Source organism: Ylistrum balloti, unplaced genomic scaffold (genome assembly GCF_031769215.1).
Source record: "Ylistrum balloti isolate Yb309-2 unplaced genomic scaffold, AGI_CSIRO_Ybal_v1 Utg369756, whole genome shotgun sequence".
NCBI lineage: Eukaryota > Metazoa > Mollusca > Bivalvia > Pectinida > Pectinidae > Ylistrum > Ylistrum balloti.
This window is the reverse complement of record NW_026781957.1, coordinates 1,142,221-1,160,033: the sequence shown is the minus strand read 5'-3', so window position 1 is coordinate 1,160,033 and position 17,813 is coordinate 1,142,221. Positions and strand designations below refer to the sequence as shown.

Below are 17,813 nucleotides of genomic sequence, written 5' to 3'. Positions count from 1 at the left end.
AGTTTAAGCTTACACTCAAACACCACAGGCTCTTTATTCTTCTTCATTGACGTTTTAGCTTACACTCAAACATCACAAGCTCTTCAGTCTACTGTTATGGAGTTTAAGCTTACACTCAAACATCACAAGCTCTTCAGTCTACTGTTATGGAGTTTAAGCTTGCACTCAAACATCACAAGCTCTTCAGTCTACTGTTATGGAGCTTAAGCTTACATTCAAACATCACAAGCTCTTTAGTCTACCTTAGTAAAGTTTTAGCTTACACTCCAACATCACAAGCTCTTTAGTCTACTGTTGTGGAGTTTAAGCTTACACTCAAATATCACAAGCTCTTCAGTCTACTGTTATGGAGTTTTAGCTTACACTTCAACATCACAAGCTCTTTAGTCCACTGTTGTGGAGTTAAAGCTTACACTCAAACACCACAGGCTCTTTAGTCTACCTTAGCGAAGTTTTAGCTTACACTCAAACACCACAAGCTCTTTAGTCTACTGTTGTGGAGTTTTTACTTACATTTAAACACAACAAGCTCTTTAGTCTATGTTAGTGGTGTTTGAGCTTACAATAAAACATTACAAGCTCTTTAGTCTACTGTTGTGGAGTTTAAGCCTACACTCAAACACCACAAGCTCTTCAGTCTACTGTTATGGAGTTTAAGCTTGCACTCAAACATCACAAGCTCTTCAGTCTACTGTTATGGAGCTTAAGCTTACATTCAAACATCACAAGCTCTTTAGTCTACCTTAGTAAAGTTTTAGCTTACACTCCAACATCACAAGCTCTTTAGTCTACTGTTGTGGAGTTTAAGCTTACACTCAAATATCACAAGCTCTTCAGTCTACTGTTATGGAGTTTTAGCTTACACTTCAACATCACAAGCTCTTTAGTCCACTGTTGTGGAGTTAAAGCTTACACTCAAACACCACAGGCTCTTTAGTCTACCTTAGCGAAGTTTTAGCTTACACTCAAACACCACAAGCTCTTTAGTCTACTGTTGTGGAGTTTTTACTTACATTTAAACACAACAAGCTCTTTAGTCTATGTTAGTGGTGTTTGAGCTTACAATAAAACATTACAAGCTCTTTAGTCTACTGTTGTGGAGTTTAAGCCTACACTCAAACACCACAAGCTCTTTAGTCTACTGTTGTGGAGTTTAAGCTTTCACTCAAACATCACAAGCTTAGTCTACTGTTGTGAAGTTTAAGCACACTCAAACATTACAAGTTCTTTAGTCTACTGTTGTGGAGTTTAAGCTTACACTCGAACACAACAAGCTATTTAGTCTACTGTTGTGGAGTTTAAGCTTACACTCAAACATTACAGGCTCTGTAGTCTTCTTTAGTGGAGGTTAAGCTTACACTCAAACATTACAAGTTCTTTAGTCTACTGTTGTGGAGTTTAAGCTTACACTCGAACACAACAAGCTATTTAGTCTACTGTTGTGGAGTTTAAGCTTACACTCGAACACAACAAGCTATTTAGTCTACTGTTGTGGAGTTTAAGCTTACACTCAAACATTACAGGCTCTGTAGTCTTCTTTAGTGGAGGTTAAGCTTACACTCAAACATTACAAGCTCTTCAGTCTACTGTTATGGAGTTTAAGCTTGCACTCAAACATTACAGGCTCTGTAGTCTTCTTTAGTGGAGGTTAAGCTTGCACTCAAACACCACAAGCTCTTCAGTCTACTGTTATGGAGTTTAAGCTTACACTCAAATATCACAAGCTCTTTAGTCTACTGTTATGGAGTTTAAGCTTACACTCAAACACCACAGGCTCTTTATTCTTCTTTATTGGAGTTTTAGCTTACACTCAAACATCACAAGCTCTTCAGTCTACTGTTATGGAGTTTATGCTTGCACTCAAACACCACAAGCTCTTCAGTCTACTGTTATGGAGTTTAAGCTTACACTCAAACATCACAAGCTCTTCAGTCTACTGTTATGGAGTTTAAGCTTACACTCAAACATCACAAGCTCTTCAGTCTACTGTTATGGAGTTTAAGCTTGCACTCAAAAACCACAAGCTCTTCAGTCTACTGTTATGGAGTTTAAGCTTACACTCAAACATCACAAGCTCTTCAGTCTACTGTTATGGAGTTTAAGCTTACACTCAAACACCACATGCTCTTTATTCTTCTTCATTGAAGTTTTAGCTTACACTCAAACATCACAAGCTCTTCAGTCTACTGTTATGGAGTTTAAGCTTACACTCAAACACCACAGGCTCTTTATTCTTCTTCATTGACGTTTTAGCTTACACTCAAACATCACAAGCTCTTCAGTCTACTGTTATGGAGTTTAAGCTTACACTCAAACATCACAAGCTCTTCAGTCTACTGTTATGGAGTTTAAGCTTGCACTCAAACATCACAAGCTCTTCAGTCTACTGTTATGGAGCTTAAGCTTACATTCAAACATCACAAGCTCTTTAGTCTACCTTAGTAAAGTTTTAGCTTACACTCCAACATCACAAGCTCTTTAGTCTACTGTTGTGGAGTTTAAGCTTACACTCAAATATCACAAGCTCTTCAGTCTACTGTTATGGAGTTTTAGCTTACACTTCAACATCACAAGCTCTTTAGTCCACTGTTGTGGAGTTAAAGCTTACACTCAAACACCACAGGCTCTTTAGTCTACCTTAGCGAAGTTTTAGCTTACACTCAAACACCACAAGCTCTTTAGTCTACTGTTGTGGAGTTTTTACTTACATTTAAACACAACAAGCTCTTTAGTCTATGTTAGTGGTGTTTGAGCTTACAATAAAACATTACAAGCTCTTCAGTCTATGTTAGTGGAGTTTGAGCTTACAATAAAACATTACAAGCTCTTTAGTCTACTGTTGTGGAGTTTAAGCCTACACTCAAACACCACAAGCTCTTTAGTCTACTGTTGTGGAGTTTAAGCTTTCACTCAAACATCACAAGCTCTTTAGTCTACTGTTGTGAAGTTTAAGCTTACACTCAAACATTACAAGTTCTTTAGTCTACTGTTGTGGAGTTTAAGCTTACACTCGAACACAACAAGCTATTTAGTCTACTGTTGTGGAGTTTAAGCTTACACTCAAACATTACAGGCTCTGTAGTCTTCTTTAGTGGAGGTTAAGCTTACACTCAAACATTACAAGTTCTTTAGTCTACTGTTGTGGAGTTTAAGCTTACACTCGAACACAACAAGCTATTTAGTCTACTGTTGTGGAGTTTAAGCTTACACTCGAACACAACAAGCTATTTAGTCTACTGTTGTGGAGTTTAAGCTTACACTCAAACATTACAGGCTCTGTAGTCTTCTTTAGTGGAGGTTAAGCTTACACTCAAACATTACAAGCTCTTCAGTCTACTGTTATGGAGTTTAAGCTTGCACTCAAACATTACAGGCTCTGTAGTCTTCTTTAGTGGAGGTTAAGCTTGCACTCAAACACCACAAGCTCTTCAGTCTACTGTTATGGAGTTTAAGCTTACACTCAAATATCACAAGCTCTTTAGTCTACTGTTATGGAGTTTAAGCTTACACTCAAACACCACAGGCTCTTTATTCTTCTTTATTGGAGTTTTAGCTTACACTCAAACATCACAAGCTCTTCAGTCTACTGTTATGGAGTTTAAGCTTGCACTCAAACATCACAAGCTCTTCAGTCTACTGTTATGGAGTTTATGCTTGCACTCAAACACCACAAGCTCTTCAGTCTACTGTTATGGAGTTTAAGCTTACACTCAAACATCACAAGCTCTTCAGTCTACTGTTATGGAGTTTAAGCTTACACTCAAACATCACAAGCTCTTCAGTCTACTGTTATGGAGTTTAAGCTTGCACTCAAAAACCACAAGCTCTTCAGTCTACTGTTATGGAGTTTAAGCTTACACTCAAACATCACAAGCTCTTCAGTCTACTGTTATGGAGTTTAAGCTTACACTCAAACACCACATGCTCTTTATTCTTCTTCATTGAAGTTTTAGCTTACACTCAAACATCACAAGCTCTTCAGTCTACTGTTATGGAGTTTAAGCTTACACTCAAACACCACAGGCTCTTTATTCTTCTTCATTGACGTTTTAGCTTACACTCAAACATCACAAGCTCTTCAGTCTACTGTTATGGAGTTTAAGCTTACACTCAAACATCACAAGCTCTTCAGTCTACTGTTATGGAGTTTAAGCTTGCACTCAAACATCACAAGCTCTTCAGTCTACTGTTATGGAGCTTAAGCTTACATTCAAACATCACAAGCTCTTTAGTCTACCTTAGTAAAGTTTTAGCTTACACTCCAACATCACAAGCTCTTTAGTCTACTGTTGTGGAGTTTAAGCTTACACTCAAATATCACAAGCTCTTCAGTCTACTGTTATGGAGTTTTAGCTTACACTTCAACATCACAAGCTCTTTAGTCCACTGTTGTGGAGTTAAAGCTTACACTCAAACACCACAGGCTCTTTAGTCTACCTTAGCGAAGTTTTAGCTTACACTCAAACACCACAAGCTCTTTAGTCTACTGTTGTGGAGTTTTTACTTACATTTAAACACAACAAGCTCTTTAGTCTATGTTAGTGGTGTTTGAGCTTACAATAAAACATTACAAGCTCTTCAGTCTATGTTAGTGGAGTTTGAGCTTACAATAAAACATTACAAGCTCTTTAGTCTACTGTTGTGGAGTTTAAGCCTACACTCAAACACCACAAGCTCTTTAGTCTACTGTTGTGGAGTTTAAGCTTTCACTCAAACATCACAAGCTCTTTAGTCTACTGTTGTGAAGTTTAAGCTTACACTCAAACATTACAAGTTCTTTAGTCTACTGTTGTGGAGTTTAAGCTTACACTCGAACACAACAAGCTATTTAGTCTACTGTTGTGGAGTTTAAGCTTACACTCAAACATTACAGGCTCTGTAGTCTTCTTTAGTGGAGGTTAAGCTTACACTCAAACATTACAAGTTCTTTAGTCTACTGTTGTGGAGTTTAAGCTTACACTCGAACACAACAAGCTATTTAGTCTACTGTTGTGGAGTTTAAGCTTACACTCAAACATTACAGGCTCTGTAGTCTTCTTTAGTGGAGGTTAAGCTTACACTCAAACATTACAAGCTCTTCAGTCTACTGTTATGGAGTTTAAGCTTGCACTCAAACATTACAGGCTCTGTAGTCTTCTTTAGTGGAGGTTAAGCTTGCACTCAAACACCACAAGCTCTTCAGTCTACTGTTATGGAGTTTAAGCTTACACTCAAATATCACAAGCTCTTTAGTCTACTGTTATGGAGTTTAAGCTTACACTCAAACACCACAGGCTCTTTATTCTTCTTTATTGGAGTTTTAGCTTACACTCAAACATCACAAGCTCTTCAGTCTACTGTTATGGAGTTTAAGCTTGCACTCAAACATCACAAGCTCTTCAGTCTACTGTTATGGAGTTTATGCTTGCACTCAAACACCACAAGCTCTTCAGTCTACTGTTATGGAGTTTAAGCTTACACTCAAACATCACAAGCTCTTCAGTCTACTGTTATGGAGTTTAAGCTTACACTCAAACATCACAAGCTCTTCAGTCTACTGTTATGGAGTTTAAGCTTGCACTCAAAAACCACAAGCTCTTCAGTCTACTGTTATGGAGTTTAAGCTTACACTCAAACATCACAAGCTCTTCAGTCTACTGTTATGGAGTTTAAGCTTACACTCAAACACCACATGCTCTTTATTCTTCTTCATTGAAGTTTTAGCTTACACTCAAACATCACAAGCTCTTCAGTCTACTGTTATGGAGTTTAAGCTTACACTGAAACACCACAGGCTCTTTATTCTTCTTCATTGACGTTTTAGCTTACACTCAAACATCACAAGCTCTTCAGTCTACTGTTATGGAGTTTAAGCTTACACTCAAACATCACAAGCTCTTCAGTCTACTGTTATGGAGTTTAAGCTTGCACTCAAACATCACAAGCTCTTCAGTCTACTGTTATGGAGCTTAAGCTTACATTCAAACATCACAAGCTCTTTAGTCTACCTTAGTAAAGTTTTAGCTTACACTCCAACATCACAAGCTCTTTAGTCTACTGTTGTGGAGTTTAAGCTTACACTCAAATATCACAAGCTCTTCAGTCTACTGTTATGGAGTTTTAGCTTACACTTCAACATCACAAGCTCTTTAGTCCACTGTTGTGGAGTTAAAGCTTACACTCAAACACCACAGGCTCTTTAGTCTACCTTAGCGAAGTTTTAGCTTACACTCAAACACCACAAGCTCTTTAGTCTACTGTTGTGGAGTTTTTACTTACATTTAAACACAACAAGCTCTTTAGTCTATGTTAGTGGTGTTTGAGCTTACAATAAAACATTACAAGCTCTTTAGTCTACTGTTGTGGAGTTTAAGCCTACACTCAAACACCACAAGCTCTTTAGTCTACTGTTGTGGAGTTTAAGCTTTCACTCAAACATCACAAGCTCTTTAGTCTACTGTTGTGAAGTTTAAGCTTACACTCAAACATTACAAGTTCTTTAGTCTACTGTTGTGGAGTTTAAGCTTACACTCGAACACAACAAGCTATTTAGTCTACTGTTGTGGAGTTTAAGCTTACACTCAAACATTACAGGCTCTGTAGTCTTCTTTAGTGGAGGTTAAGCTTACACTCAAACATTACAAGTTCTTTAGTCTACTGTTGTGGAGTTTAAGCTTACACTCGAACACAACAAGCTATTTAGTCTACTGTTGTGGAGTTTAAGCTTACACTCAAACATTACAGGCTCTGTAGTCTTCTTTAGTGGAGGTTAAGCTTACACTCAAACATTACAAGTTCTTTAGTCTACTGTTGTGGAGTTTAAGCTTACACTCAAACATTACAGGCTCTGTAGTCTTCTTTAGTGGAGGTTAAGCTTACACTCAATCATCACAAGCTCTTTAGTTTATATCAGTGGAGTTTTACCCTACATACAAACACCACAAGCTCTTTAGTCCACCTTAGTGGAGTTTACGCTTTCACTCAAACATCACAAGCTCTTTAGTCTTCTTTAGTGGAGGTTTAGCTTACACTCAAACATTACAGGCTCTTTAGTCTACTGTTGTGGAGTTTAAGCTTTCACTCAAACATTACAAGCTATTTAGTCTACTGTTGTGGAGTTTAAGCTTACACTCAAACACAACAAGCTATTTAGTCTACTGTTGTGGAGTTTAAGCTTACACTCAAACATCACAAGCTATTTAGTCTACTGTTGTGGAGTTTAAGCTTACACTCAAACACAACAAGCTATTTAGTCTACTGTTGTGGAGTTTAAGCTTACACTCAACCATCACAAGCTCTTTAGTCTACTGTTGTGGAGTTTAAGCTTACACTCAAACACAACAAGCTCTTTAGTCTACTGTTGTGGAGTTTAAGCCTACACTCAAACATCACAAGCTCTTAAGTCTCCTTGTGTTGAGTATCAGCTTAAGCTCTTTCACATTTTGACTTTTCTCAACCACTTAAGATTTTCTTCAGTTGCCTCCCACGCTTCAAAATGTAGGCCCTTATCATCACGTAAAGTCCTAGGACAAAATAGCTTTACTATGCAGTTTGACTGTTTCTATAAAAAATTATATGCATGAAAGTGCTGTTCAGGTGTGTGTCTTTAGCACAGTCTTTGAGATTGAATGATGTAGACACTGTGGGTAGACATGTGGCCCTGAGATTTTCCATAACTTGCATGTACACATGTACATGACATTCTAAAATTGCCAGCTGTAAATTCTTAAAACACATTTTACAAAGACTACTGTGTATGTGGTAGTAAATGTGACTTTGGGTAAAGGAAAAACAACACATTCATAAATATTGCCAACCATTTAATATTATCTCTACAAAACAAACAAATGCGGTTATATATTAACATATCGCACACACTCCACTCAGAATGGGAATGGTGAGCAATACCTTAACACACTCTGTGACGCTGAAATCCTGTCAGAAATATTCTTCAAACTAATATTATGGAAACTTTCTACAGATAACTGCTTGATTTGTACGACTGATATCTTGACATCATCAACTCCTCCCACCCCCAAGCTATACAATTAATTATAGAAAGTAACGTAATGCATACCCACTTCAATCATAACTTTTCTCTCAAGAATTCATTCTAAACTGTATATTAATCATTCTAAAACTGTCAGAAATTCAATAAGTATTATAGAAGTACATAAATTTTATATTAATGATTCTCACCATGATACAACTGATCTGAGTATATCTTGATTAATTAGATAATCTAGCCATACATGGGCATTGTACAAGGTTTACTAGGTGAAACATGCTGTTTAAATTAGAATCCAAGCTGTCTATAGTTATCTCCCTTTAATAATCTTTTTTTTATTTATATTGAATACTGTTAAAGGTGAGTTTGATAAAAATCAGTATTACCAGAGTATACTATTATATGGTTGGATATTTACATTATTGTTCATGTTTGTAGTAAGATATTTATAGATCAGTGTGTAAATGGTGTAGTATTGTAGGTACCTATAATATACAAATAATTAACGGTTAGCTTGTAATAATAATGATAATATCAGTTGCATTGCCATAAGAAATGTAAATCTTTGAATGGATGGACCTAGAATATGTAATCTCTTGGTTTAAATATGTTCTCGACCATTATGCTGAAACATCAGTCTTGTATCACAGAAATGTTTCATGTATAACATTATATTTATTTACTAAATATGATTAAAGATCAGTTACCTAAAAACAACTTTTGCAAAAATATAAATCATTTGAAATATCACAGACCAAATACAAGAGCGTATTTCTCAGTTACGGCTATTTCTGACTAAACTTTCTACATCATAATTGAGTATTATTCATTTACAATACTGAAAAGCATCAAAGACAATTTTCATATACCTATAGCTGATCATTCTCATGGGTCAAAATTTTTTGTGATTTTTTTATTGAAAACAATTGAATTAGATTCTAACAAATAGAAATTTAATGACCTATCGACTTGCTAACACCATGGTTTAATGACATTGTTAACTTAACAAGTTTTTAACCATCGTGACCTGGATGTGAAAGGACATTCTAATACATATTTGTCTCATTATTATATTGATTAAATTTGTATAATTACGTTAATGTACTGCAAAACAGATTAAATATGTCATGGAAATGATCAGCTATACGTTACTAGTTCATACTGAGTGAACAAGTTCATAGCAAGTGAAGATACCACCTTTGTGATACAACCTATCTTCATGGAGAGAAATGTTACAAAATCACTTCATTTAAAAGTACAACTATGTCTAAAGCCTTACCGTCACCAATCTAACGGTTTTATCACATCAAAATATCATTCATTTTATAATTTCCTTGTCGACATTGAAGGTAAAAAAAGGGGGCAACAAACGTTTCAAAACTGCTTAAACTTTGAAAATCAATAATTATGATGTACAAACAAAAAACAAGCTCAATTACTCCGATTAAATATGTGTTTATGAAATTAAATACAGTGTTTTTTATATCATTACTTAATAGGGAAAATCACACACGATATCACACCAGTTTTCATTTGATATATGTGTTTGTGAAACTAAGTCGAAGAATTTTCCATTTATTGAGCCTATGGCAAGCTAAAATGAAAAAAAATTGTTACTAGTTTCATAAATCACAGGTCAAATGCAAACAAATTTAAGATTTTTTTTATTACTAGATTTATTTTTCAAGCAAATATTGTCGAAAATCAATAAATTTTATGTAAAGTCATGTCCACTCTGTTCATAGTTTTCATTGTTCAATCACCATGCCATCTGTAAATGTGTGGAGTTATTTTATTACAGAAAGTGATGTCACTAAGCTATATTATACATGTATCATATGGAAAAATAGGAGTATATTCACTGAACAACAAGGCAATCCTAGGATAAAATATCAAGCCAACTTAAAATATCATTATGTGCTTTTGTTCATTTATTGACTGCATGAAAAAAAATATGTTCTTCAACCACTGTGTTCATTTTACAAACAATGTTCACACACACGCACACAAAAAAGATATCAATCAAATTTCTTGCATCTACAGTAAAGGTCTCTATAAGGATGAAGTTTATTTTTTCTATATCTCCTCAACCTTTCATAATTGATAGATTTCCAAACAAATTGTAATTTTTGGTGATCAGTGTTTTTAATTAAAATGCATTTCAAGATCTGTAAACAACTGACACTTCATCCTGAATTTGTTTCATAAAACTGATTATGATCAACTGTCAGACCGGAGAATTTTAGGTAAAATTAACCTACATTCCATTTACTGTAATGAATAGTGATCATGAATGCCAAGTGATGATACCAAGTAAATTATCCAAGAACTAAGATTTTGCATGCTACATTTTTTGTTTTGTAAACAACAAATTTTATTATATCTTAGATGTGAAAACAAGAAATTGTCAGGTAGCTTGAGATGATGTCAAAATGTAAATAGTGATCACAAGAAAATCAGTTAAATCCTCAGTTTAATTGGTTGACATGTAATATATGTGTAAAAGTGCCAATAAAACATGATATAAACAGGAGTTTATGTAATGTTAAATGATATAAAGAGGAGTCCACTTTATGTCAGAGTATAACTCATAATTTAATCTTAAGAGAAATTTACATCCTCTCAGATAGCATATTAGAGATATATTTTGTGTTAGACTGTGTGAAAAGGGGTCTGTTTGTCTGATGATATAAAGAGGAACTCATGTTGTATCAGATGGTAACATATATGACATATGCCACACAAAGTCATATAGCAAGAGATGATAACGGGTAATTACGAAAATAAGTTATGAATTGGAAACTGATTTTAAACCAAAAAAAAATTTAGTGGAATGCAGTAAGGTTGGAAGAAATAGATGTAAAAGAGAGTATTTTAACAAAAAGTGGCCTCGGAGAAGTGATGGAAAGATTAGGTAAAACATAACTACAGTATTTAAATGATGTATAAAACAAAGCACACCGTTCTTATGAGATCTAAATAGAATATACACAATTCATTGTTTATCCTGCCATATCTTGATAAAGTTCTAGTATTCTTCGTATCAATGTAATCACTATCATAAACAACAACACACAGAATTACTAACAAAGCAAAAAACATCAACAAAACAGCTTTTGTCAATAAATAGTTTTCTAAACAATGTTTCTTTTCCGTAAAGTGGAAAGTTAATAATTTTTCAGGGTTTTTTTTCTTAAATAAAAAGTAAGAACCGATTACAGTTGATCTATTCCTTACGTCAAGCCTCCCATCATTTTCAATGAAACGAATGCATAAAAAAATTCTGCAATGGTATCAGAATACCAATTTAAATAATAAGATAGATAAATCTTGGGCACTAAATGTCTTTGTTGACTTTTCGTTAAAATGCTAAACCTTCTAATACTTGTCACAAATCAGGTAATAGACGGATGAAAAAAAATATATCAATATTATTTATCACTGGTAACATACTTTTGGTAATATTTTTTCCTTTTTCCGTTAACGTAAATAGGGTGTTGATCTCAGTAACAATAATGTATCACCTACACCTGCTCCAGGATCTATTAACAAACCATATTTACACTGTATAACATGTTCACAGGTCAAACGTTTTGCAATTTTCTTTTAAAACGAAGTAATTTTAACAAATTAGAATTTTACGACCTGGATGAAAATCACATTTAATACATGTGTCTCATTATTTCACAGATTAAATTTTCGCAATCACATTAATGCAGTGAAAAAGCAAAAATATTCTCCCTGCAAAAATAACCAGCTATATGATAATTATTTATATTTGTGAATTAGGTTTCTTGATAAAAACAAACATACATGTATTTATAACATTAAAATCTTTTTCTCTCTCAAATTTTACAAACCTACATTTCCATGTATACAAAAGACAAGGACCGAAAAATGTGAAAACACTCAAAAGTAAAAACTTGTAACACTGCCTGAGTAATCTAACAATATGGGGTACTGTGTAATATAAAATGTTTGTGGGTACTTTCTTGCATGGTTTAAACTCGAGTATCATTCTTTATCTGAGGTCTTACTTGTTGCATATTTATATTTTTGGGATTTGTATATAGCCACGAAAACAAAAGTTTCTACCGTTACTTTCTATTGTACATTATTGATAAAAGCATGTGCATTCCTTAAATCCACTAATCGAGTGAATTTTTAGTCAGGAAGAAATCAAAAGTCGTTTATCACAGCTACTACTAAGACATGTTATATATTACAGAGACATTTATATCTTTCTTAACATGATAGCACCTTCAACAAACAAGCTTTCCATGTAACAAACATAAACGAAAGCAATCTTTCCTCTTAACATATGTATAGAGTTTATGTAAAAAATCGTAAACAAAGAAAGCTGTTCCAAACAGGTTCTTCATTTTTTCCAATACTATGCAAACCTTGTACACTTGTAACAAGATACTTTTGATAACTGCCAAACCAGATAAATCACTTTTGTGGAGTACAAAACAGGTATCCGATACAAAATTAGATATCAACATTTTTTTTTTCCTTTCCTCAAAAAAAGGGAGAGAAAGGGAGATTTTTACCTTTGAGATTCTCTAAAATACCATTAACCATCACCATTTTTCCTTTCCTCAAAAAAAGGGAGAGAAAGGGAGAATTTTACCTCTGAGATTCTCTGAAATACACACCATTAATAGTATACAAGTTGAGAGTATAATTATGTTACTAAATGGTGTGAAGTTAATTTCAGTAAGAAAAAAAAATTAACAAGGATTCAAAATAGTCTGCTCATTTTTAGTTTGATTCTGTTACACTTTAAATGAAAAATTGTTTTTCTTTTCAATCTGCGAATTGACCTCATTCTAACAGACTTAAAATTAAAGGGCTGTGCATATATCCCTGGGGCTACTTCAGTGATGTTTTCCTCTTGTAATGGTTGTACTGAAACACAGTTCTTGATTTTTTGTGGTTCAACTCACTACATTCTAGTTTCGTTTGAGGATAATATCCTCTGTAGCAGCGATACCTTCATGTTTGAGACGAGACAGGATTGGACTGTACATGTTGTGTGAGAGAGGAATCTGGACCCCTTTCTTCTGTATCTCACCTAGAATAGATGGTTAAAGGTCATCATATGTTATATACATCTATAAGTCATTTATATATGTACCAGGTTTCATATCAAACAGAAGGTTAAAGGTCATTTCCTGTAGAGATAAACACAAAAGATCAAATATTATTGCCAGTAGATATTCATTAAAAAATCAAATGTGCTTAAAATATCAAAAAAAAAGGTCAACATCCAAAAATAAATGTACAACCAGACTGGGTAAAAGAAACTTTTAAGATCTGGCATCGGAAAACGCCGGTAACACCCACCTTCTAGAATCATTTTGGTGGCAATACCAGTTGGAAGTCCAACAGTCCGAGACATAGCCGAGTGTCCATCTGCATCTCCGTACACTACCAGTCCAACATGTCTTTGTTCCTCTGACCCATCTGCATACTGAACACCAATGTCATGGTGCATAAGGATGAGATCCCTTTCTCCTGGACCTGTCATATAGTAAACAAATCTATAGGGTTATCAGTAGATATGGTACATAAGGATGAGATCACTGGACCTGTCATACAGTACACAAATCTATAGGGTTATCAGTAGATATGGTACATAAGGATGAGATCCCTGGACCTGTCATACAGTACACAAATCTATAGGGTTATCAGTAGATATGGTACATAAGGATGAGATCCCTTTCTCCTGGACCTGTCATATAGTAAACAAATCTATAGGGTTATCAGTAGATATGGTACATAAGGATGAGATCCCTTTCTCCTGGACCTGTCATATAGTAAACAAATCTATAGGGTTATTAGTGGATATGGTACATAAGGATGAGATCCCTTTCTCCTGGACCTGTCATATAGTAAACAAATCTATAGGGTTATCAGTAGATATGGTACATAAGGATGAGATCCCTTTCTCCTGGACCTGTCATATAGTAAACAAATCTATAGGGTTATCAGTAGATATGGTACATAAGGATGAGATCCCTTTCTCCTGGACCTGTCATATAGTAAACAAATCTATAGGGTTATCAGTAGATATGGTACATAAGGATGAGATCCCTGGACCTGTCATACAGTACACAAATCTATAGGGTTATCAGTAGATATGGTACATAAGGATGAGATCCCTTTCTCCTGGACCTGTCATACAGTAAACAAATCTATAGGGTTGTCAGTAGATATGGTACATAAGGATGAGATCCCTGGACCTGTCATACAGTACACAAATCTATAGGGTTGTCAGTAGATATGGTACATAAGGATGAGATCCCTTTCTCCTGGACCTGTCATATAGTAAACAAATCTATAGGGTTATTAGTAGATATGGTACGTAAGGATGAGATCCCTTTCTCCTGGACCTGTCATATAGTAAACAAATCTATAGGGTTATCAGTAGATATGGTACATAAGGATGAGACCCCTGGACCTGTCATATAGTAAACAAATCTATAGGGTTATTAGTAGATATGGTAAATAAGGATGAGATCCCTGGACCTGTCATATAGTAAACAAATCTATAGGGTTATCAGTAGATATGGTATATAAGGATGAGATCCCTGGACCTGTCATACAGTACACAAATCTATAGGGTTATCAGTAGATATGGTACATAAGGATGAGACCCCTGGACCTGTCATATAGTAAACAAATCTATAGGGTTATCAGTAGATATGGTACATAAGGATGAGATCCCTGGACCTGTCATACAGTACACAAATCTATAGGGTTATCAGTAGATATGGTACATAAGGATGAGACCCCTGGACCTGTCATATAGTAAACAAATCTATAGGGTTATCAGTAGATATGGTACATAAGGATGAGATCCCTGGACCTGTCATACAGTACACAAATCTATAGGGTTATCAGTAGATATGGTACATAAGGATGAGACCCCTGGACCTGTCATATAGTAAACAAATCTATAGGGTTATCAGTAGATATGGTACATAAGGATGAGACCCCTGGACCTGTCATACAGTACACAAATCTATAGGGTTATCAGTAGATATGGTACATAAGGATGAGACCCCTGGACCTGTCATATAGTAAACAAATCTATAGGGTTATCAGTAGATATGGTACATAAGGATGAGACCCCTGGACCTGTCATACAGTACACAAATCTATAGGGTTATCAGTAGATATGGTACATAAGGATGAGATCCCTTTCTCCTGGACCTGTCATACAGTACACAAATCTATAGGGTTATCAGTAGATATGGTACATAAGGATGAGATCCCTTTCTCCTGGACCTGTCATATAGTAAACAAATCTATAGGGTTATCAGTAGATATGGTACATAAGGATGAGATCCCTTTCTCCTGGACCTGTCATACAGTACACAAATCTATAGGGTTATCAGTAGACATGGTACATAAGGATGAGATCCCTGGACCTGTCATACAGTAAACAAATCTATAGGGCTATCAGTAGATATGGTACATAAGGATGAGATCCCGTTCTCCTGGACCTGTCATATAGTAAACAAATCTATAGGGTTATCAGTAGATATGGTACATAAGGATGAGATCCCTTTCTCCTGGACCTGTCATACAGTACACAAATCTATAGGGTTATCAGTAGATATGGTACATAAGGATGAGATCCCTGGACCTGTCATACAGTACACAAATCTATAGGGTTATCAGTAGATATGGTACATAAGGATGAGATCCCTGGACCTGTCATACAGTAAACAAATCTATAGGGTTATCAGTAGATATTGTACATAAGGATGAGATCCCTGGACCTGTCATACAGTAAACAAATCTATAGGGTTATCAGTAGACATGGTACATAAGGATGAGACCCCTTTCTCCTGGACCTGTCATACAGTACACAAATCTATAGGGTTATCAGTAGATATGGTACATAAGGATGAGATCCCTGGACCTGTCATACAGTAAACAAATCTATAGGGTTATCAACAGATATGGTACTTAAGGATGAGATCCCTGGACCTGTCATACAGTAAACAAATCTATAGGGTTATCAGCAGATATGGTACATAAGGATGAGATCCCTTTCTCCTGGACCTGTCATATAGTAAACAAATCTATAGGGTTATCAGTAGATATGGTACATAAGGATGAGATCCCTTTCTCCTGGACTTGTCATATAGTAAACAAATCTATAGGGTTATTAGTGGATATGGTATATAAGGATGAGATCCCTGGACCTGTCATACAGTAAACAAATCTATAGGGTTATTAGTAGATATGGTACATAAGGATGAGATCCCTGGACCTGTCATATAGTAAACAAATCTATAGGGTTATCAGTAGATATGGTACATAAGGATGAGATCCCTGGACCTGTCATACAGTACACAAATCTATAGGGTTATCAGTAGATATGGTATATAAGGATGAGATCTCGTCTCCTGGACCTGTCATATAGTAAACAAATCTATAGTGTTATCAGTAGATATGGTACATAAGGATGAGATCCCGTTCTCCTGGACCTGTCATATAGTAAACAAATCTATAGGGTTATCAGTAGATATGGTACATAAGGATGAGATCCCTGGACCTGTCATACAGTAAACAAATCTATAGGGTTATCAGTAGATATGGTACATAAGGATGAGATCCCTTTCTCCTGGACCTGTCATATAGTAAACAAATCTATAGGGTTATTAGTGGATATGGTATATAAGGATGAGATCCCTGGACCTGTCATACAGTACACAAATCTATAGGGTTATCAGTAGATATGGTACATAAGGATGAGATCCCGTTCTCCTGGACCTGTCATACAGTACACAAATCTATAGGGTTATCAGTAGATAAGGAGAATATAAATTTAGAGTATGACCAGTAGACAAGCCCCTTTAGCTAAGAAGCAGTCTTATTGTCCAAAGAAAACTCAATCACACAAAACCAATTTTCTTTTAACAGGTAAACTGAAGTTATTGTGAAAATAAGAATTTTCTATTTATAGTAACAGTGGCTTTGACCTTTGACCTTTGGACCTGAAAAATATTCCCAAGCAAGCACTTTTGGTAAGGGAGAACTGTATTAAGTTCGAGCTTGATCTGTTAAAGTGAACTCAAGTTATTGTGAAGAAAATCTTTTGTGCTGATGCTGGCACCAATATAGTAATACCTTCATGTCCCCTTTAGATGGCAACACAAAATTGGTGAAAAAAGTTAATTAGTAACAAAATAGTGTAACATTTCACTTTACCATGGCAATTGTTAAGTGAAGTCCCCCTGCCCCACCCTAAATTTCCCTACCCTTGTTATCTTTTTTGTTTTATTATGTATGGAGGAACATTATTACGCAGACTGATAAAAAAATAGGGGAGGGGGAGGGGCTTAGTACTGGGATTGGTAAACACAACTTCCTCTCTAGTGGCTTTGTTATGTCATGGCTATAATGATACCTGATTTTTTCTTCTTTAACTTATTAAATTAAACATGGATGATTCGAACACCACTGAGTCGAATACAGTGTTTGTGTCAAATATATTTTGTGGTCCATTCCTTCTAAATTCTATCAATATTTACTTTTTTTGTGTCGAACATTCAGGTCTCAGTTAAGAATTTCCTGGCTTCATCAATATTTACTTTTGTTAATGAGCTCTATTGTAATTTTTGATCGAACATTAATCCCTGTGTTTTTACATCAAACTTAGAGCAAAATACACTGTAGTCTGTTAACCCTCAATCTACATCAAACTTAGGACAAAATACACTGTAGTCTGTTAACCCTCAATCTACATCAAACTTAGAACAAAATACACTGTAGTCTGTTAACCCTCAATCTACATCAAACTTAG

The 17,813-nt window shown here is 35.3% G+C and overlaps 1 protein-coding gene across 1 annotated transcript in view; it reads right to left on the bottom strand.

The window, feature by feature from the left end:
* Window positions 1–7,784: 7,784 nt before the first annotated feature.
* Window positions 7,785–17,813, bottom strand: part of LOC132543426 (alpha-aminoadipic semialdehyde synthase, mitochondrial-like) — a 35,781-nt gene continuing 25,752 nt past the window's right edge. Inside the window, exons 22-23 of the mRNA XM_060206928.1 lie at window positions 13,337–13,513; window positions 7,785–13,064 (exon numbers count right to left, since the gene is read on the bottom strand). Of these exons, the coding sequence (XP_060062911.1) occupies window positions 12,943–13,064; window positions 13,337–13,513 (299 nt within the window). The 3' untranslated portion in view covers window positions 7,785–12,942. The remainder of the gene's footprint in view (window positions 13,065–13,336; window positions 13,514–17,813) is intronic.